General features: G+C 33.4%; 1 protein-coding gene across 1 annotated transcript in view; it reads right to left on the bottom strand.

The window, feature by feature from the left end:
* Positions 1–5,843: 5,843 nt before the first annotated feature.
* Positions 5,844–24,056, bottom strand: part of LOC111055869 — a 39,376-nt gene continuing 21,163 nt past the window's right edge. The window contains 4 exon segments of the mRNA XM_022343170.2: positions 5,844–6,204; positions 7,345–7,449; positions 12,532–12,645; positions 20,353–20,497. Of these exon segments, the coding sequence (XP_022198862.2) occupies positions 6,028–6,204; positions 7,345–7,449; positions 12,532–12,645; positions 20,353–20,497 (541 nt within the window). The 3' untranslated portion in view covers positions 5,844–6,027.

Below are 24,056 nucleotides of genomic sequence, written 5' to 3'. Positions count from 1 at the left end.
ACGTGGATGAGCGAAGACGAGCCTTTCAACTATGTTTTGAATGGTTACTCGTCAATAAATCAGCCAGGTAAGAGAAATAGAAAGAATGGTATCTGTGTTTTCATCAGTAATGAACTGTCTTTTAACAAATTAAACATTGAAATTATGGAATCAGACTCATTGATACTTAATATTAAAAATCCTATCACTAAAAATGAGATCAATTTAATTGCAATATACAGATCACCCTCTCTATCAGCAAATCTTTTTTTGAATGCTTTGGAAAGTACTTTGGAAAGACTGCTCGCACATAAAAATATAATTCTAATTGGTGATATCAATATCAATCTAAAACAGACTTCCGCTATTTCTATTGGTTATTTCAACATATTGTCTTCAAACGGTTTCGTCTCCTATATAAATAAACCTACTCGAGTCCAAAATCAATCGGAATCGTGCATTGATCATATCTTTTTCAAAAATAGTTCCTTCAAAGCTGAAGATTTGATAGGTGCTATTTTCAAGACCGATATAACTGACCATTACAGCACCAGTATCCATATAAAACCGCAGACGGTGGTTCTGATAGGCCTAATTTAGCAAACACTATTACTGAAAAAATTGTTTTCAATAAATTAATTTCAAATCTTGAAAATGAAGATTGGGAGGAGGTAATAAATAATAATAACATCCATACACTAGTACACTCTTTTGAACAAAAACTTTCAACCCATATTGAAAATGCAACTATCAAAATAAAGACATCACACAGAAATAAACCACTAAAGAACTGGATCACCACCGGACTAATAAGAGCTATTCAAACCAGAAATAAAATGCACAAAAAACTACAGAAGCAACCACATAATAACGAAATGAAACAATGCTACACTCGCTATAGAAACGTCCTAAACAAATTACTGAAAGAAACCAAGATTAGGTATTACAGAAATAAATTGGAGCAAAGTAGAGGTAACTCCAGGAAGACATGGAATACCATAAATGAAATACTTGATGTTGAAAAGAAAAATTCAAAGACTGATATTGATCCTGAAATTTTAAATAAACATTTTTTGTCTATCGGGAGAGTACTCGCAGAAGAACTGAATAAAGAAAATAAAAACATCCCTCCTCCAACTGGTCAAAATTCCCGTTTTTCACGAATAGGTTTCCCAAATTCCTTTTTCCTTTTCCCGACAAATGAGGAAGAAATTATCAAAACAATTAAAGACCTCAAATCCAGCTCAGCACCAGGAATTAATAACATAAATAATAGCTGTCTAAAAATCATTGCCCACTATATTGCTAAACCTTTAAAAATTATAATTAATAAATGCTTTGAAGAAGGTTTCTTTCCAGAGGAGTTCAAGGTGGCTAAAGTCATACCTTTACATAAATCGGGAGATGTTGACGATCCCAATAACTACCGCCCAATAAGCTTGCTAAATGGATTTTCAAAGATCATGGAAAAGCTTATTAAAAAGCGGCTAGTACAATACATGGTTGTGAGAAAGGTGATTCACCCTAACCAGTTTGGATTTCAAGAAGGAAAAAACACAGAAGACGCTATTTCGTTATTAGTAAAAACTTTAACTGAAAATTTTAGTAATAATAAAAAATCTATTGCACTTTTTATTGACTTGAAAAAAGCATTCGATACTGTCCCACACACCAAACTGTTGGAAAAGCTCAATAGAATTGGAATTCGAGGTTTGCCCCTGAAACTTTTTACAAGCTACCTTGAAGGTCGCTCTCAAATATTATCAATTGAAAATAAATCCAGTACTGAAAATCTTCTAGATTACGGCTTACCGCAGGGGACTGTACTCTCACCAATTTTATTCATACTATACATTAATGACCTCCTGAATCTCGACTTGCAAAATGGTCAAACAATCTCATTTGCCGACGACACCACTTTAGTTTTTTCGGGTGATAACTGGGAGAGTACTAAAATATCAGCTGAGAAGGGTATTTTCAGGGTCAAGAACTGGCTTGACTATCATACCCTGACTCTGAATCATAAAAAATCTTCATTCATGACCTTCACACCAAATGCTGCTACTCAACCTGTAAACCGAATAAACTTGAAAATTCATAATATCAAATGTAATAAAATAGGTTTGAATGATTGTGACTGTCCTAAACTAGAGGACTCTAAAACCGTTAAATACCTGGGAATAATTGTTGACCGTCATCTGAGATGGGATTCCCAGATCCAATCTCTATGTCACAAGGTCAAGTATCTAACAAATAAATTTTACAAAATGAGCCAGTTGAAAATGCAACAAATTACTAGAATGGCCTACTTTGCTTACGCACAATCTGTGTTGCAATATGGAATTAGGGTATGGGGGGTACTGCTGAATGTCATATAAACAAGATCTTCAATGTTCAAAAACATATAATAAAAGTGGCACTAAGCAAACCAAGGCTGTATCCTACTAGAATTCTCTTCCAGGAATCTAACATACTTACAATCAAACAGCTCTACTTGAAAAATTTAATTTCATATTTATTAAAAAACAAAAATCTTTTCAATACCCGAATTACTCCATATAACACGCGCCAAACTTACAGGAGATCTGACTTACCTGAAACTAATCTAACAGTATGTAGAATGCAATTTCCGTATAGATGTGACAAACTAGTAAATATTATACCACAAGACTTCATATCAGACAATCAAAATTGCTATAAGAGAAAAGAAATCTTATCATGGATCAAAACATCACCTGACGTTTTCAGTAATCAAAGGCAGTAGCTTATAACAAATTCTAAATTTACGTTTCTCCACTCACCTCTTCTCATCACCAGTTGACTTGTGCATTCACTGTGCTTCTTCTCTTTCTCAGGTTTTCCCTCTTATATTGTAAAAAAAAAACTGTTCTTCATTTCACTCTGTATTTCAAATTTATTTTACCATTAGGCTATTCTTAGTCATTATTATATTCTATTTTATAAATATTTTTCTTTTCTACGTTTCTCAATCTTTATATTCTCTTACTCATGCTCGCGAACAGACGAAAGTCTTGCGAGCTACACATTCTTTTGTACTCTTTATTTATTTTGTATTTTTGTGTATTTAAACTATGTAAAATGTGCAAAGAATGAATAAATTGAAATTGAAATTGAATTGAAATTTAGAACGTTTGCATATTTAGACAAGAGACTTGCTCGAAAATCAACTTTTATTAAATTTTTAATTTGCTGTAATGATTTCCTTTTTTTTAGGCTCTGTACATCATCACATACTGATGGAAGTGAGGAGAGAGTAGAAGGAGATGTATAGGAGAAGAAGCTTAACATGAGGTATAAAATTGTACCAAAAATATTAATTTGTTTTTTTTTTATTATAATTAAAAGTATGAAATTGTAAGTACTACTGTATCAAAAATATTAGTTTGACATTTTATTATAATCTTTATTTAACTTGGTCCAACAGAATATTATTTTATGTATGTCTATATAATTATAGAACTTAGTTTGTGAAACTTTTCATACTTGTTATATATTAAAATTTTGAATCTTTTATACATTACATTTTCATGTTTGTTACTCTTTTCAAATTATATAATTAAATTAATTAAATTCATCCATGCTCATATTCTATTGATTAATTATTATCCTTTAATCCTCTAGCCCATAATATTAACATTTTCAAATTGTATTCTGATACCTGTAAAGTATAAAACTACAGAAATGTAATAAAAAAAGATATGTACAAGATGATACATAACTGATAGGTATATAATATGTACATTGTTTACATATCTGAAACATATCTGGTACATACCCGATCTATATCAGTTATGTATCAGATAGGTAGAAATGTCCGCTTTTGTGATATGTACTAAGCGAGTATCAGTGATACATATCAGTTATGCATCACTGATGTGTAACCGATACTTATCAATGAAACATATCAGTTATGTATCACTGATGTGATTTGATACAAATTCCATACACATTTTTAGAATCAGATTTAGAGTTATAAGATTTTGAGTAAGAGTTACTTGATATCCACCTGACCGTACCGATACACCTGCGTTTTTGCCTGTATTTAATGTTTGTTTATACCAAAGACTGTGTGATTTTGAAACTTTGCGTGGAAACTATCTGAACTCTCCTTCATTGACGAGCTCTATGAGCTGGTACGATACAGGTAATTCCATAACTATGGGCAGATTTTTGAATGTTCAAATTTTTGGAATAATTTTATTTTTTGTAATCTATATGCGTAATATTTGTACATTATTTGTTGTAAAAAGCCATAAAATTTGATTGAAAAATCTATCTCTTGTTCTTCATTTAGCCACTGGAATAAATCTTAATACTAGAAAGTGCTTGAAATGTTACAAATGAAGATTGATTGAGAATTATATAAAAGATTAATAACAAAGAATTATTGGAGACGTAAGCCTATCAATATTCACATACTGCTGTGAATATCAAAATCAGTATTCACAACGGTGAGTTGCTGAACCTTGAGTGATCAGAACTTGCTGTTTCTTCTTGTGTTCGCACAAATGGAAATTGTTTTCACGGATTTTCACTAGAAATACTGATATGCGGTCATTTCAATAATGAATTCAGTAGAAAATCACTAGATTCACTAGTATCAAAAATGAAAGGCGGTTTGGATAGTGGCGCTATGAGTGGTAGAAAATCGAAGCTACATTATCATTTCAAGCCACTCATTGAAATTATTATTATTCTAATAGGCCTATCTAATAGCAACTATCAATCAAATTATTCTGAAGCTTTTAGACTCTATTCTGATTGAAAATTCTCACAAAATTCCAAATAGATTGAACAGTCCAGTTAAAATAGGGTTTCATCTGCAATAGGGTTTGTGAAAAAATTTACGACTCCTGTATTTTTTTCCAGAATAACACAAAATCCATTAGGTATGAAAATCTAAAATGTGTTCATAACGTTGCATTGAAAAAGTCATTTTCCTATCTTTATCCGCTCTAATTACTACACATTACTTCAGGAAAAATCAAAATAATGATACATTTCCCAAACTTCAACGACATTTAACTCAGTAACGGAGCTTTTACAGGTATAGTTCATTCAGGTCTCCCTATCTTAGAATTCTATAAGAACCACCACTCAAAAGAAAATTTAGATGCGATAAAGTGTCTTTATTACATTTCATTTTTAAATAAAGCATTCTCCTAATGGTGCGACCACGCAGATATGTGATCTGCGGGCAGAATTTATTGGGAGGAAAAGGATATATATATATATCTGAGATATAGTTGAATAATGAAAAATGAATTTCATTTCCACCATAACAAACAAAGAAAAATGAAGGCTATGTTTTAGCCGATTAAATGGACATTGAAATTGATGGCTAGTTTGAATATTATTGAATTAATAGATTGAATATTATATTATTGAGTAAGTTTTTCAAGTTTAGTCTTACTATTTATTGTTGACCCTAACTATTCATAGTTAAGTACTCATTGAATCGCAGATTGCAGATTGGTCTCTGTGTAGCCGAAAGCCAATAAACTATCTTGTTTGATTCACATTTTTTATATTTCAATCAACCAAGTTATTCTTCCATTCATTGGAACATAGTATACTATACAGCGCATTCTAGAATTTTATTATGAATTCATTAGATACTATTATACTATTATTGATGTAATGCATCAACGACTGGTATCTCTTACTCTCTTAGCAATCATTAATACGTTACACAGATAATAGTATAATATTAATTTTGAACAAGCTTTTTGCGATATGGCTACTGTCAGACTACGAGTATAATATCAGGTAGGTCTAGACTACTATGGTATACTATGAAATGCATTACATTGGACAATGATAATCGATAATTCCCAGTGATTATCTGACAACATTTAATCTCAATCAAAATTTCACAAAAACATACATGTAAAAATATTTGTATGAATTATGAATAAGTGTGCCAATTGCTTAAAAAGGTCATGTCAGAGGCCCTGAAATTGATCAGTTGCGACCTGAAAACTCTGACACCAGACCTGAGCCAGCCAGGTCACTCGATATTATGGCTTAAAAATAATCATCATCATCATCTTGGAGTGAGACCTGTCTGCTCCCTGACATGCTCCTCGACACGATGACTGCTCCATGCATTGTTATTGGCCGCCAATACTTTTCTCTTGAATCCCTCTCGACTTTACGACTAGAGCTACTGCATGGTGTATCTCTTCCACCAATCAATCCCGTCTGGAAAAGGTAGAGTATTTATTTATATATTTTTCAAAGGTAACTCTTCACGAGTATTTTAAGCCAAGTTGATAAATAAACCCAGTATCAATGAATAGATAAAAATGATACTTTCTGATAATGGAATAGCGAAACTGGAATAGAAGTTTTTTTAAGATGAAGTTGTTTCTCAATTTCTATGGAAAATCATAATTGGGAACGTTCACTCAAGAAGATAACGCTCATATCTCAAGATTGCGTCAAAAGGGCAAATTATAATGATGCTCAGTCTCAATACCCATTAATAACCAGAGGTTATTAACTCTATAGACAGAATAGAAGACCCTTAGATTCTTCAATAATAGTTCTGAGAATGCTTTACTGATCAAAATGATCAAGTTTGTAGAGTGGATATTGAGTTTCTTGAGTGGATTTTTAACTATATCTCAAGTCTCTTCAATTATGATAAAAATGAATGCTGTTTCTATAATGAGATTAACTTTATACTCTCAGCATTATCCAATAGGAACTATTGGCTTTATTCATGAAGAATGTCATCCTAGTCAACTTAACTGATAAGATTTAATATAGGAACATGAGTGTTTTCACTTTCATGTATCTACTACAATATAGTGGAGGGTATGTACTCGTCGTACTCAGAGTGTTCAAGAGGTCATATAGCTCATAATGGTTCCAGAATCTTCATACATGTGTTCTTTATAAATAAAAATAGAAATCTATGTACCCTCTTTAATATTAGTCACAACATGTTCCAGCTATATGATGCCATCACTTATGTGTACTTCAACTTATTCAGATACAGAAAAAAGTCAGTGCTCAAGAAAATGTTGAAAAGACTATTAGATCGCTGCACTTGTGACTTGGATTTCTTCCCTATTTTGATACAATGAGAACATATTCTTTACAATGAACGCCTTAATTTAGGAACGATAACCTTGGCTTTGGCGTGAGACCATTGATATTCATTCACCTAGTATTGGAGATACAATTTCCAAAAGTTTCAAAGCTTCAAAATTTCATGAGCTTTTAAGGCGCTTCTCTATATAAATAAGAATAGAAGGTAATTATTATGAATATTATCAGCTATTCTTCACATTAATACAGAACGGTAGGAGTGAATATTACCATTAGATCACTTACTTCTTGTCTTATTTGGTTGGCACGTTCATTGCACAATCTTGTGGATAACTCAGTGATCTTTTTATCGACGTCCAGAACATCTTTCCTGATTGTTTGTTCCATCAGCTGTAAAATATAAAATATCGCATGAGAAAAACGGAACGATATTGAAATACAGTGGAGACTCAACAAAGTACACCCCGTTATAGTAGATTCTAAAGCTAATAAGAATGGTAGATTTTCTGTGCAGTCTCTTGAAACGTCCATATAGCTTTCAACCTTGATTTTAATAGTACACTCCGATCCAGTACAAACTCCGTATAATAGAATATTTCTTGAAATATACTGTAACTACTTGGTCACTTTGAGACAAACCACTTGATCACTTTTGATGTTCCACTGTATCAAAAAGCCTACTGTCATTTCCGAACATCCTCGGTGGGTACAACGTTTCAGATGAATATTAATTTAATATATAACATTGAATAGTATGGATCCTGGTTAATGGCACTGGGCTATTCCAACGTTTTCATAAATATTCTATTCTTAAGATTTTCTTCATCATATACAGCTGTCCCTTGATAATCCGACACTTTTTAAGGCTGTGCAAAGGCTAAAAATAAACTTTCTACTCTTGAAATATTAATTTTTAAAAAAGTTATTCAATTTACCAAAAATTACTCAACTAAAAGTTATTTTTGGTTATTTTTATTAAATTGAATAGCTATCTTGAAAATTGATATTTTCAGAAAATTTTGTTTTACTAGATCAACAATAACATGAAGAATCTATCCTCTGAATCTCATGGATTTATCTCTTACCGAATTTGAAATGTTTTGTCCCAAAAATTCAAACTTTAGGCGCTCATATCTCAAAAAGTAATGATCAGAATAGAAATGTTTTCCTGAGAAAACTTTTTCATTTTGATAGCTTGATGATGTACAAATCGAAAAACTTATATCTTAAAACTTATATAAATATCTCGAGTAAAAAGTTTATTTTTAGCCTTTGCACAGCCTTAATCCGACGTATTCGGTAGTCCGACGACGCGCTGCCGGCTGACTCAGACAGACAGACAGACAGACAGACAAAAGATATTTATTTCAAAAAAATGCACTTTACATACAAAGTAATAATCTTATGTACTCATTATCAATATAAAACAACAACAAAGAATAAAATCAACCTCATGAATACAGTAAGCCAAGTAAATCTTTAGAAAATGGTCTGCATGGGCAAAAAATGCCTGTGCGCAAACCAGAGTTGCATATTTTAAGTTTGTTAGAAAGAAAGGAAACACTAATTTTGCTGCATTCAGAATCCTATTTAATATTATTATTACGTACAGAGGATTATTGGATAGCTCAAAAAAATAATAAAAGGTTAATTATTGTAATGATGCATACAGATTCCAAGAACAGTAGTCAGGTTGTCACCACCAGCGAATTTATCAATTAAGGTAGGTATAATTTGTTGTGATGATGTTTTCTGAATTGTCCACTCCCAGCTGTATTAAAAATTCTTCAATTCAATTTAAATAAGGATTTTGAGACGTCCTGAAATACTATGTGGTGTGGGAAGTGACGAGCCAAGTTACGGTACAGAACATGTGAAATATAGAAGGAATTTGTTTGTGTAAGGGATCTCTGGAGGGGTATAGCTGTAATACCAGTGTTAACAGCATACCGCGTTTGATGCATATGTGTAATGGGCCCAAGAATGTTCATGTTGGAGAATAAATGTATTAAAATGTTTTAATGAAGAGCTGTCTTACAGTCAGGACCTCACTCTCCTCAAAGAGAATGTTAGTTGAGAAACGAGGATTTTTTTTTAGAGCTACTTTCAAAATGGCTTTCTGGACAATAAAGAGTGGCTGAAGTACCGTCTTGCAAGCACCACCCCATGCAACTATACCAAACTCCAAAAGGGACTGGACATATGCAAAGTATGCCATTCTAATCTCTCTCTTATCCAGTACATCGCTCATCATTCTAAATGCATATATTATTTTCTAAGTCTTTTTTTTATGTATTCAATGTGAGCAGACCACCTCATCCTATGGTCGAAAAAAACGCCCAAATACTTGTAGGAAGTGACCATTTCAATACAAGAACACCCACATGTAACACTGACAAAATCCCCACAGCAGTGAACTTTCAAACTTGATAATTGTAATCGGTCGTTGGTCTCAATGATATTGGCATAAATTTCGTTTTCGTGGTGTTCATTGTCAATGTATTCTGATCAAGCCATGTTTTTATGTGAAAAAGGTCATTTTGAGCATTTTCCTTAACTTCAACCCAGCTTGGCCCTTTCAAAAATATCAATGCATCATCTGCAAACAAAAATAACCTCCCATGTATATTTACTTTTGATATATTATTTATATAGATTAAAAAGAGGATTGGGCCCAAAGTGCTTCCCTGAGTCACCCCAAAGTCAACCGCCACATCTTCACCCCTGACATCCATCAAGGAAACAAACTGAAGGCGATTTGACAGATAACTTCTGAACCATGCCAACGCTGTACCTCGTATTCCAATAAGGTTTAATTTATTCAATAATTTGTTCTTATCAACCGAAACTCAATCTCAAATCACAGACTTCTTTAATGTGCAAATAATTATGTATGTACATATTGTATATTTTACTTAAATTCCTTTTAAAAACTTACATGCACTGTCATTTTGTATCCTGGTATTAATAAATTACATGTACCTTCACTGATTCTTCCTTTTTTTAACTTCATTGTGCTCAAACACATTAAGAATAAAACATCTTTGATGATATGACATTTTTGGTAATCGGACATTTTCGGTAATCCGACACTCTCTCGGTCCCTTAACTGTTTGATTATCGAGGGACAGCTGTATTATTTTATGGGTTCTTGAAAAGCAGATAATTTATTAACTTGATCCTGCTCTGGCTAATTAGGCATCCATCAACGTTATTAATTAGAAAACAGGATGTCAAAACATGTAGAGAATAAGAGAAATTTTTCTAAAAAAAAGGTGTTCAGATTTTCAATTTCCAGATATATACTATTTCTTTTAATGGATTTACTTTTTCACGGTTTCCACTACTAAGCTAAAAAGGTTCTCTATTTACGGTGATTATTTGTATTCACAGAGAAGGATATTATTACTATGATAATATTTGATATTTCAATTACAATGAAGAATATTCTCATTTAATTTCATTACTATTCACGGTTTTATCTACTATAAACTAGTAAGCTATCGCGATCATTTTTACCATGAGATTCCTACTCTACCATTAGTTTGCTTATTGTAATAGGTTAAATCTCTCCTACTGGAATCCCATAGTCTGATATGAAATCTGATGATGAAAACTCTGCTGTCTTATTGGTTATCTATTGAATGGTTGAATTTTCTCACTCCAATTCCATTCATCGTCACCATGCCAGCAAGTTTGTTACTCTCTTACAGGATAGCGTGTGATTGGTTGAGTTCTCTATTACTCAACTCTCATTGGTTGTAGCCGTGACAAGGCAATCGTCACTCTCTCATTGGTCGGCTTGTGATAGGTCGGGTTGGTTAAGTGGTAAGGGGCTTTACAAACTTCGGTCTGCTAGCAATGCCTGCCTGGTTCGTGGGTTCGAATCCCGCCGATGGCATGGACGTTTGACCATCTCGTCAAATCACCCACGCACTTTCCATTACATACGCTACAGTACAAAGCAGTGAGTATAGAATGTAGTATATTACATTCTATATTATATTACATTTTTAGAATATAGTATATTACATTCTATATTCACTGGTACAAAGCTCATTGGAGCATTATCCGCAATAAATTTCCTTTCGGCAGATGTTATGACAACTTAATTGCTACTCTTTTTTAGTAAGCTTATTTATGGTTTAGCTCGTGATCGTTTAAATTGTATAATGATTTGATTGTATGGGAGGATATGTGTGGTATTTCTCCATAATTGGAAGAATAAGATGTTGATGTTGTCAATACCTATAAAATGTTGTTTTATACCTATAAAATGTTGTCAATACCTATAAAAGAATAAGACGTTGATGTTGTCAATACCACATAATAGTATTGATAATCTATACTATAATAGAGAAAAGAACTGGCTTATACACGTACGGGATAGGAAAATTATGTTTGACACAATCATCACGTCCGAACTACTGGACTGATTAACTTGAAATTTTGCATATATATTCCCAATTAACCGAGGATGATTAAAGGCCTATCTTTAATTCTTCAAGATTTCATCAGCCTACGTCAAGTTTTCAGTTTGTAATTTTTCAAAATTAGACCCTTGCGGATCACGGGTTACCTGCTAGTATGTAGAAATGTATGAAAGTATGAAAGTATTTATTACCAAAATCAAAAGTACATACAAGCAGCAATATCTGTAATCTAGAATTAAAACATAAAAAAAACTAAGTACAATATGTGTGTTTATAAATCATTAATCCTGACTCATCAATTTGGCAGACACTAGCATAAGATAAACTTGTTCGCTAGTGCCGGTTGCATCAAACAAAATAGGTAACCAAAAATAAATACAAAAGACAGCAAGACAGTGCTGGCCCATCTTCAACCAACAGCATACCAAAACAATAAATCCAAAATCAACAATCCATATTGTAGGTACTTAACAAAATTAAATAAACTCTAATTTTAAAAAGTAATTATCCTTTACCCAGTTGTTAACCAGAATTTTCTTTTTCTTGTTATTTAGATTATATCTGTTAAACACAAACTCCCCCGGTACTATATTAATCAATCTTGTGCTGATATAAATCAATTGCCTTCGAACTATTTCCAAGTTAGCCGGGAAGGTCCAATAGGTACCTATTTAAGGTTCCAGGACGAAGGGCATAAGGATTAAGGATTATGTATAATAATATATAGTGGCATTGACAACATCAACACCTTATTCTTTCAATGTTTGAATTATCATATCCATATATTTGGATACTCATATCCATTGACTGACATGATTTTCCAATGAATCAGATCCATGTTTTTTATCTCCTATAGACGTGAGGTGTTTCCTATTTTGCCTAAAAAGGCAAAAAATAGTAATGTTGAAATGTTGTCACATGGTTACATTACACTAGAATCCTAATTTATAATATGATTACTCTACTCGATAATTTCAATCATAACTTTAATGCTATGAAAATCATCAAAAATTAATTAAGTATCATAATCAATACTCACATTGCGAATCCACTGTTGGAGAGCGGCAGCTCTCTTTTGAAAACTGGAATAAGCCTCTCCTGCATGAGTATATCGATCTATCACTTGCATATCTGTGTACAAATACTCAACAACCTGTAAAAATCGATAATTCATCATATTTGGAGTTTGAAAAACTGTTACTGCAAACATCTGTCAACTGTCAATTTTACTGTAAGCTGCTTCTGTTAATGTCAACTGTGTTACTAAAGATCTGCTGAAAGTTTCATTGCTTTTAAGGCTGTGCAAAGGCTAAAAATAAACTTTCTACTCATGATATTTTTCACAGTTTTTCGATTTGTATATCATCAAGCTATCAAAATGAAAAAGTTTTCTCAGGAAAACATTTTTTTCTGATCATTACTTTTTGAGATATGAGCACCTAAAGTTTGAATTTTTGGGACAGAACATTTCAAATTCGGTAAGAGATAAATCCATGAGATTCAGAGGATAGATTCTTCATGGTATTATTGATCTAGTACAACAAAATGTTTTTGAAAATATCTATTTTAAGAAAGTTATTAAATTAACTGAAAATAACTTTTAGTTGAGTTATTTTTGGTAAATTGAATAACTTTTCAAAAATTGATATTTTCAGAAAATTTTTGTTTTACTAGATCAACAATACCATGAAAAATCCATCCTCCAAATCTCATGGATTTATATCTTACCGAATTTGAAATGTCCTGTCCTCAAAATTCAAACTTCAGGCGCTCATATCTCAAAAAGTAATGATCGGAAATAGTTATTTGTGCAACTAGTGCGCAAAGTGACAGTTTGCTGCACCGAAAGAAACGTTTACGCCCGAGCCGTAGGCGAGTAGGGGGGAATGGTTTCTTGAGTGCAGCAGAGGAACTTTGCGCACGTATTTCACATTAAATTTTTCCTAAAGTTACCATTGAATATGAAGGGGCAATTATGGGTAAAATTCCCTGAAATCCATCAAATGTTTTTCTGTGTAATTTTATTATTATAAAAACCTTAATTCATTTAAAATTGAATAATAATAATTGACTTATAATGATTAGTAATTCAATTGAAAATTTATCTGACTGCTTGAAGGGGGTTTATCTTATGTAAGCATTGAATGACTATAATGAAGGCACATAATGGCAAGGCAACGCTGTTCTCCACTGTCATTATAACGTGGGCCTCACTATGAGTATTACCAACTTAATTTTGATTTTCCTGCACTGGTGCTCCATATAACCTACTAACTATTGCGTTGTCATGCTGCAAATCTGGAGTACGCAAAGTACTCACTTTGCGGACTAGTGCGGAAAAGTGATTCTTTGCGGCCTGCAATCAGTGCACAAATGGTCACTTTTCAAGGTATCATGCCACACCTTGTTTGATATGTAACATTTTTGGAATATATTGGAGGGCTAATATTTCAGTTTCATCATCTTTATTTTCAAAGTCCAATAATATTAATAGTCAACTTACAGCAGTCATTGAAAGAAATGTTTTCCTGAGAAAACTCTTCCATTTTGATAGCTTGATGATAAACAAATCGAAAAACTTTGAAAAATATCACAAGTAGAAAGTTTATTTTTACTTTCCTTGCCCCACTACCATAGGTAAGGAAAGTATTGCTTTCCAAAAAAAATTAAGGTACCCCAATTTCAGTTTTCTATACGTTTCAAGGTCCCCTGAGTCCAAAAACATGATTTTTGGGTATTGGTCTGTGTGTGTGTATGTGTGTGTGTGTGTTGTGTGTGTTGTGTGTGTGGTGTGTGTGTGTGTTGTGGTGTGTGTGTGTGTGTGTGTGGTGTGTGTGTGTGTGGGTGTGTGTGTGTGTGTGTGTGTGTGTGTGTGTGTGTGTGTGTGTGTGTGTGTGTGTGTTGGTGTTGTGTGTGTGTGTGTGTGTGTGTGTGTGGTGTGTGTGTGTGTATGTGTGTGTGTGTATGTGTGTTGTGTGTGTGGTGTGTGTGTGTGTGTGTGTGTGTGTGTGTGGTATGTGTGTGTGTGTGTATGTCTGTGAACACGATAACTCCATTCCTAATCAACCGATCGACTTGAAATTTTAAACTTAAGGTCCCTATACCATGAGGACCCGACAATAAGAAATTCAATAATTCAATTCAAGATGGCGAAAAAAATGGCGGATAATTACTAATAACCATGTTTTTCACGTTTTTTCTCTCGAAAATGGCTCTAACGATTTTCTTCAAATTTATATCATGGATTATAAGCCCTATCAACTATTAGCCCTATAAGGCTATTTATAAGCCCTATCAACTAGCATAAGTCTCATTTCTGGGAAATTTCAGGAGCTCCGTAATATTCTTGAGAAAAATGGCGGAAAATGACTAAAAACCATGTTTTTTCACGGTTTTCTCGAAAACGGCTCCAACGATTTTCTTCAAATTTATACCATGGATAGCACTATCAACTCATATGCATTCATAAGCACTATCAACTGGCATGAGTCTCATTTCTGGAAAAATTCCATGAGCTTTGTAATATTCTTGAGAAAAATGGCGGATAATGACCAAAAACCAGGTTTTTCACGGTTTTCTCGAAAACGGCTCTAACGATTTTCTTCAAATTCAAGCCATGGGTAGCTATTCATAAGTCTATCAAATGACATGATTTTTCCCTTGGAAAATTGCAGGAGCTCCGTAATATTCTTGAGAAAAATGGCGGATAATTACTAAAAAAACATGTTTTTCACACGATTTCTCAAAATAACTTGACCGATTTTTTTCAAATTCATACTCTGTATAGTTATTTATCAGCTCTATTAACTGGCATGAGTCTCCTTTCTGGGAAACTAATGGGGGGTCCACCCCATCCTTGAGAAATGGACTTTGTAACCTCCTTCTCGTGCATGAGGTAGGTAGGTAGAGCAGTTCATAAAAAGAACACATAGTCGAGATATTTCATCTGTAGAACAGCTGTTTTGACGACTTTAAAAAATGACGACTAAAAAAATCATTGAATTTCACAATTTACACAAAGGAAAAAGTACTCTGAAAACAATTATATATACACATATACAAAAGTCTGATCGTAGTTTCGAATATGAGCAAGGAAAGTTGTGTGAGTGTACCACACCAGATTTTCAGCCTTTGCACAGCCTTAATCAATGACTGCTGTAAGTTGACAGTAGGGGTAAAGTGAGAGTTCTGGAGAAAAGCTGAAGAAAAGCTGAAGAAAAGCTGGGAGAAAGCTGCCCCCAAATCTGCCCCAAATCTGATTCTTGGTTCTAACCTTGCCCAATCCAATGTAATCTGATCTAACCTAACCTAGCCATACCCCTAATCTCACAATAAACCTCAAATGAAGATTCCCACTTTTTGGAAAAAAAATTATATCCAGCTTTTTTTATTTCTTGAATAACTAAGAAACCGTTAATTTTACAAAAAAATTACAAGAGTAACTTTTTCCAGTAAATCTAATAACAATCCATTGACACCCCATTTGTCAAGATTGAACAGAAAATAAGGATCTCATGGGAAAACTAGATCCAGCTTTTTTTATTTCTTGAATAACTAAGAAACCGTTAATTTTACAAAAAATCTACAAGAATAACTTTTTCCAGTAAATCTAATAACAAATCCATTGACACCCCATTTGTCAAGATTGAACAAAAAATAAGGATCTCATGGAAAACTAGATCCAGCTTTTTTCAATTTCTTTAATACTAAGAAACCATCATTTTACAAAAATTTACGAGAATAACTTTTTCCAGTAAATCTAATAACGAATCCATTGACACCCCATTTGTCAAGATTGAACAGAAAATAAGGAAAAAGTGGATCCAATTTCTTGAATAACTAAGAATAATTTTTTTCAGTAAATCCATTATTTGTCAAGGGATCCTAACTCTGAAACTGAGCACACAATAATATTTTTATGTTGAGACCCTTTCTTAAGCCAACCTCAGCACTAAACCCCCCACCACCACAGGGTGGGGGGTTGGGGGGGGCTTGACCCTCTGCCTTTACCAGCTCTTTTAAAGAATGGTATGAAAAAATGTCATAAATATAGGTGAAAAATCTTAGGTTTAGGTGAGTACACCCGAAAAAATTGTAGATGTAGGTGAGTACACCCAGAAAAAAATGTAGGTTTGGTTACCCAGACCAAGAACATTATTCAACTTTAATGAAAAATCTAAGCTCATATGGATAGCACTATATCATCACAGTCAGTATTTTGCTTTGAAAGAAGCTGATAAATTGAATTATAATATAAAATGCTTTAAAATAATTTGAAGAAAATGGTTGGAGATCAAGACAAGAACATTCTACAAATCAATGGGATGATACTGAAGGTAAAATTGATACATTGTAGATAATACTTTTGATTTGAATATTGTCTAGTTCTTTGTTATTTTATAGAAGATTTATAATACTCTTTTTACTGTTCCACTCAGTGTGTATATTCAAACTCATTATCATAGAGGATTAAACAGTAGGCACTGGTTTTTTCTGAGAAATTATTTGTTGTTTCCAATGTCAACTTTATGTCTATTGCACCAGATTTCAATAGTTCATTTTGCTTACTACAGTCTATAACAACCAATGGAGCATATTCATCGAATGTTTTATACTCAATTGATGTACTGCTGTTATAAGGATAGTATTCATTTTGGAATTCAGAGAACATGTGATACAATAAATGTTTATTACCACAATATTTTCATAGGGGAATGATTGAGCATTTAAATAGAGATTAACATTGTTCAGATTACAGAAATCGATATGTGACCTGTTAGCAGTTATAACATTTTTCCTATTCTTTTGTAATCCAAGAATAATGAATCTAGGTTTCAATATGTTTGAAGTTGTCTTAACTGTCCATTGAAGATTGGTAGTTTCAGGTAATTGTGGAAATTCATGCAATTCCCATGATCTGAATGGAATGGTAATTGGTATATCACTATGTGTTAAACTCAGCAGATCAAGACGAACAGTGTCAGAAGCATGTATATAGGGTACTTTCCATTGTAGTTTTGTAATATCAATTTTCACCGATTTTGCTGTCTCTGATTCAATACAATTTAAGTCTGATGATGATCTTAATAGAACAATTTCCTGACGAACATTTAATAGAACTTTTCTATAGTCTTCCATTACACCTAACCACATATCCAAAGGAATGCAAAAGCAGAATTTATCTAAACTTTTCCATCCAGTCAACTTCCATCCTGCATTCTCCATAATTTTTTCATTGAGTTTTGATTGACGTAGATAGTTTTTCATGGTTGTTGTCAATCCTACATTACGTGTGCGATCAACTTCAACCCCTCCCAATTCATATCTGATTTCATCAAATAGGTATGCAACTCCATTATTGATAAGTGAAAAGTCCTTGGTTTCAACATCATTCTTATCTTTCACTTTGATTTCGCCTTCAATTATGAGAAAACTTCTACTTGGAAGTGTATAAATATCTTGGTTTTTTAAACTAATTCGAATTCATCATTATAATTGAATGTCTGTTGATATATGGTGTGTGAGTGATATACTCATATTTGGTAATACTCTCATCAAGATGTACACTCTGATCAACAAGTAATATATCCGACTTGACTTCTTTCTTATACATTTTTATTATATATTTTTTCTTCTCAATACAACCTGAGGTGAGTTTTCAAGTAGTTCAGGTTAAAGGCAGAGGGTAAAGCCCCCCCCAACCCCCCCCTCTGTGGGGGGGGGGGTTTAGTGCTGAGGTTAAGAAAGGGTCTCACATAGACATATTATTGTGTGCTTGTTGCTTAGTTTCAGAGTTAGGATCCCTTGACAAATAATGGATTTACTGAAAAAAAATATTCTTGGTTATTCAAGAAATTGGATCTAGTTTTTCCATATTTCTGTTCAATCTTGACAAATGGATTTACTGGAAAAAGTTATTCTTGTAATTTTTTTTGGTAAAATTACGGTTTCTTAGTTATTGGATCTAGTTTTCCCATGAGATCCTTATTTTTTGTTCAATCTTGACAAATGGGGTGTCAATGGATTTGTTATTAGATTTACTGGAAAAAGTTATTCTTGTAGATTTTTGTAAAATTAACGGTTTCTTAGTTATTCAAGAAATAAAAAAAAGCTGGATCTAGTTTTCCCATGAGATCCTTATTTTCTGTTCAATCTTGACAAATGGGGTTCAATGGATTTGTTATTAGATTTACTGGAAAAAGTTACTCTTGTAATTTTTTTGTAAAATTAACGTTTCTTAGTTATTCAAGAAATAAAAAAAAGCTGGATATAATTTTTTTTTCCAAAAAAGTGGGAAATCTTCATTTGAGGTTTATTGTGAGATTAGGGGTATGGCTAGGTTAGGTTAGATCAGATTACATTGGATTGGGCAAGGTTAGAACCAAGAATCAGATTTGGGGCAGATTTGGGGGCAGCTTTTCTCCAGCTTTTCTCCAGCTTTTCTTCAGCTTTTCTTCAGCTTTTCTCCAGAACTCTCACTTTACCCCTACTGTTGACTATTAATATTATTGGACTTTGAAAATAAAGATGATGAAACTGAAATATTAGCCCTCCAATATATTCCAAAAATGTTACATATCAAACAAGGTGTGGCAATGAACCATCTGAAAGTTACAAGCTTCTCATCACTTTCGTTCACTATTCTATGGTAGTTTGAAGATAAATATCAATTGAACGTCAAAAAACTCTATGATAAATTCTATGTCTTCACTCCACATTCCACAGATACCAATGAATATTGTTGAATTTTACATGATATAATCATGTTAGAGAAACTTGAGGATCTCTGTTGACCAATGCATTTCTATTGGCTATCAATTTTGCTAGCCTATTGTACAATTCAATTCACATGCAATTCAGAAAAAGCTTTCCCTGTGGAATTTCAGAATACAGTAGGCTGAGAATATTTAAATCCAGTACATATTAGAATAGGCCTACAATTAGGATACAGTTTGCAATATTTGAGATGCGACTGTCACGTGTGACATGACGCGACGCGAATTTATGTAGCACATGTAAAAGTAATGGATTAGCGCAATTTGGCAACACAAGACGCGTCACGCGTGGAGCTTAACGAGACTCATATTGGAACAAGACCAGCACCTGTGGCATGCGCTACCTCGAACGAGTTTCTGTATACTCTTTTAAAGGAATGGATCAGCGCAAATCGTAAACACATGCAATAGCAGCACTATCTTTGCAAGGCACGATACTCGTGGTTTTATGGAAAAGGCACAGTTTTTCGTGCCAACACGCGTTCCAATCAAATCATTTGTTGAGATATGGTCATTATTGAACAAAAATATGATTTTTTCACACAGGAAGAATAGCACAAATCATGTTATAATCATGACATTATGATAGAAGAAACACGTCTAGCAAGAAAAAATTTCATCCACAAAACTAAGCTACCCGTGCAGCGTGATTCTTTACTAACTTCTATTGTTATCAACCTCATGTCGGATCACACGTCTCAGCGTCTCGTGTCAATGTATATATTACATTACAATATTATGATCATATGATATTAACTCGTCTAGCAGACTTGCGTCACGTCGTGTCTCAATATACGGCTAGTCTATACTCCGTACAAACCAATTACAGTGATGGGTAGATTCATAGGTGGAAGCGCAGTTGTAAATTTGTCGATTAGAGTCAGTCGAGTCAGTGCTTGCAGAGAGGAAACTTCGTAAGTTTAACATGAGCGCATGAATACTCACTGGAAATTGGAGAACGCTGGCCCGTTCAGAACGGTGATATAGCCACCGTTATATCCCTGCCGCTGTATGCCTTCTCTGCACCGCATGTCCATCTCGAGTAAGAATTATTATGTACAGAGTAAAGTATTGAATCGACTCACCTGCCAAAGCGCGTTTATTTCTCGAGAAGTGCAATATGGAAATTGAACTCCTGGAAGTATTGACTGCGCAGTTTGAATACACATGGTAGCTTCATGTATGGCGTTCCTAGATTCTGTGGCTAGTCTGAATCTAGAGTCACTGTTCCTGTAAAATAAATTCAATTTCTTCAGCAACTGTATCTGCAGTATAGGAAATATAATTCGAATTATCACTTGACTGTACTGATTAGTTGAATTTTATAGTGAAGGTACTGTACCAACTTTATCATTACGATACTATTAATGTAGGGATATAATCTTTATTTCTAGAATATCAGAATATAATTTTTGATGAATAACAAAGGAATTGTTGAACTTCTCCGGAAATAGCCGTGAATATTTACTAAAGCTATCGTTCTCTTTATAAGTTATAGATTTGCTTTATAGAAAAAGTTTCTAGAATTCTCACTCTTCAGCAAATGGAATTTCATGTTATCTCGCTTGTAATCTGTACTTAAACACGAGAAAATACTCTTTCTATCTGATCAAGAAATAATTCATGAAATATTATAATAGATTGTATACTGTATATTGTTCATGAGTAAATGATTCCCATAAGCAAGTGAGATTCATAAAATGTTTCTGGAGATAGAATACAGTCATATTCAACTTACAATGTAGAACTGCTATCTGTATCTCCAATTCTATCCATCACCAATGAAGCAACGGTACCACAAACTGAGTGATTAAGATAAATGTTTCAGGATTTTTTAGATAATTGATTCTTCGAATCATGAATTGGCTTTATCTTATCACATGGGTATTTTAAAACTAACAGAGCTGTATGGTATCTACTTTTCTATATAGTGTCTACTGCCTGTTGAAAGTAGAATACTCTGTAATACAATGGAGAGAAGAGACAACATTGGAAGATATTCAATAGTACAGGGCGTTTATTTCCGAAATTTCATTGTTATATCAAGCCAATATTATTGTCGAATATCACTGTCTTGGCAAGGTAAGAGTGTATAAACGGCACAGTATGAGAGACTACTGTCACATAGCTTCATGAAAAGAAACTATGAGAACTATCGACTTGACATAATAACATTTGCATTTGTGTAACATAAACGCTCTATACTTTCAGATATCCTCTTATTCTATCTTTTCTCTATTGTAATACCACAAAGAAAAAAAGCATAAGTAGATATAGGTAGATAAAGCATAAGTAGATATCCCATGGTATAGGCCGTATATGTTCCAAATTTCAAGTTGATTTAATTGTTAATGAGTTAGTGAGAGTCGATTACTCTCGACCACTGTTTATAATTGCTGTTTGACTGGGGGAGAGTGTAAGAACGACACAGTAGACAGTATGAAAGACTACAGCGTCATGAAAGAGAAATACTAGGACTATCGGCTTCATTTAACTGTCTACTGATATTTAACTGCCTAATGAAATTAACTATCTATTGATATATACTTCTCTGTCTAGTGATATTTGGATTTTAAACGTCTCAGTCTTAGTCGAGCAGCGGTGACGAGCGGACGTGTTTGTGGTGACAAGGAGTGAATTGTACTATTGTTTGCAGCTTATCTGTTATTGAGTGTACTGACTTGTTTATCGTGACCGTCTACTCATCAAACTCGTATTCTATTTAGCTCGCATATTATAGATAAGTTTGAAATATGAATAACTGCAACGTTTGCCTCGGCAATTTCAGTGATGAAGACTCATAATTGTGCTTCGTGTAAACAAAATGTCATTACATCTGCCACTATTTAACCGAAAAGAACTTCAAAAAACTTTCAAAGGATAATCGGAATAAATGGAAGTGCAGTGCTTGTAACAGGTGTCTGTGTCACCAGGACAAGAAGAGAGTGAAATGGAAAGTGATGTTTTAATGCGAAAAATGACTGTTTTATTTGAACAGTTTTCAAAATCGTTGAAAAAAGATATTGATCAACAATTACGGGAACTAACTCACTCAGTAAAATTTGTTTCGGATAGTTTTGATAGTTTCAAATCGGATATCGGAGAAATCAAAAAAAGCTAATGAACAATTAATCACTGAAAACCAAAAAGTGAAAGAAGAAGTGAAATTTCTTCCTAAGAGAAATGAAATATTAGAAGATATACCAGGAGGGAAAATTTATTATTAACCGGTATACCTGCAACAAAGAACGAAAACATGGACGAAATCCTACAAGGCGTAGCCAGTGCTCTCCAAGTGTCTGATTTTTCATCAAACGAAATCAGCGTCGCTCACAGACTGCCATCCATGAACCGAGAGACTACACCGATGATTGTCGTCAGGTTCGTGAGAAGGAGTATGAGGGACAAATGGATGACGGTTTTCCAAACCATAAGCAGAGAAGATAGGAGCACCCCCGGAATCGACGTGAAAAAAATCAACAGAAACCTGCCGAACGGACACTTCAGGCTAATGAATCAGCTGACTGCCAAGAGTGCTAAAGAACTGAAGCCGCTCGTGAGTTACTAGGGAAAATGATTGGAAATTCGTCTGGTTTCGTGGTTCACAAATGTGCGCTAAGAAGTCGGAGGGCTCACCTGTATTCAAAGTCAAGGGACTGGACCATCTGAAAAAAGTTATCAACGGAGAGGAATAAGTGTTGCTACAGGTTTGATTAAACATTTATTATGAATGATCTCACGCAATTTGTAGATAGTATTAACAGTGTTAGGGAATGTGAAAGTACCGATGAATACTTGAACTATCCAGCCCCTTAATTATGAATTGAATATTTTTAGTTTAAATATAAGAAGTTTGAAAAGAATTTTGATCAAATTCTCATTATTTTGAACAGCATGAGAACAAAATTTGAGGTTCTAATTTTTACTGAAACCTGGACTTCTGAAGAAGAAAAATCACTGTTAAACATTAATGGCTATAATTTATATATAAAAAGTACTCCTTGAATCGTTCAGATGGAATTGTCATGTATGTAGCTAATAGTATTTCCTCGAAAAAAATTGATAGTCCAAACGAATATCCTTTCTTAGCTGTTGAGCTGCAAACTAAAATAATAAATATTTAGTAACATCCGTTTATAGATCTCCTAGTACAAGTATACCTTTATTTATAGAACAACTTGATAATTATATGAATGGTTCATGCTTTAATTTTGATTATTCATTATGATAGGTGATGTAAATATTGATTTGTTATGTAACTCTAAAAACACGCATGATTATTTGTCTATTATGAGTTCGCATGGGTTTGAGTCCTTTGTCAATAGAAAAACTCGTCCTGCTTCAAATACTTGTTTAGACCATATTTTTCTAAATCCAAACATAATGACTCATTAAAACTGCTGTATTAGAAATGTCAATTACTGATCATTATGCGACTGCTCTTCACGCATCAATTAAAAAATGTTTGTTCTCGATCTAGTAAGCCATGTAAGTTTATTGAAGTGAGGAATGTTAATAAAGAAAAGTTGTTAGAGGAGAGTGCTTTAATGATTGGGAGATTGACGCGAATAGAAGTATTGAAACATTAGTAAATGATTTGTAAATATGTAAAAACGTGCATCAGTAGAGCAACAGTTTTTAAAAAGGTTAATTTACTAAAAAACATTTGAAACCTTGGATGTCCAATGGAATTCTAAAGTCCATAACTATAAGAGATAGATTATATAAAAGATTGAAAAATGAACCATTTAATGTAGAGCTGAGAAGGAAATTCCTGTCTTACAGAATA

Source organism: Nilaparvata lugens, chromosome X (genome assembly GCF_014356525.2).
Source record: "Nilaparvata lugens isolate BPH chromosome X, ASM1435652v1, whole genome shotgun sequence".
NCBI classification, from domain to species: domain Eukaryota; kingdom Metazoa; phylum Arthropoda; class Insecta; order Hemiptera; family Delphacidae; genus Nilaparvata; species Nilaparvata lugens.
The sequence above is the reverse complement of the archived record's forward strand: the minus strand, read 5'-3'. Positions and strand labels throughout refer to the sequence as shown.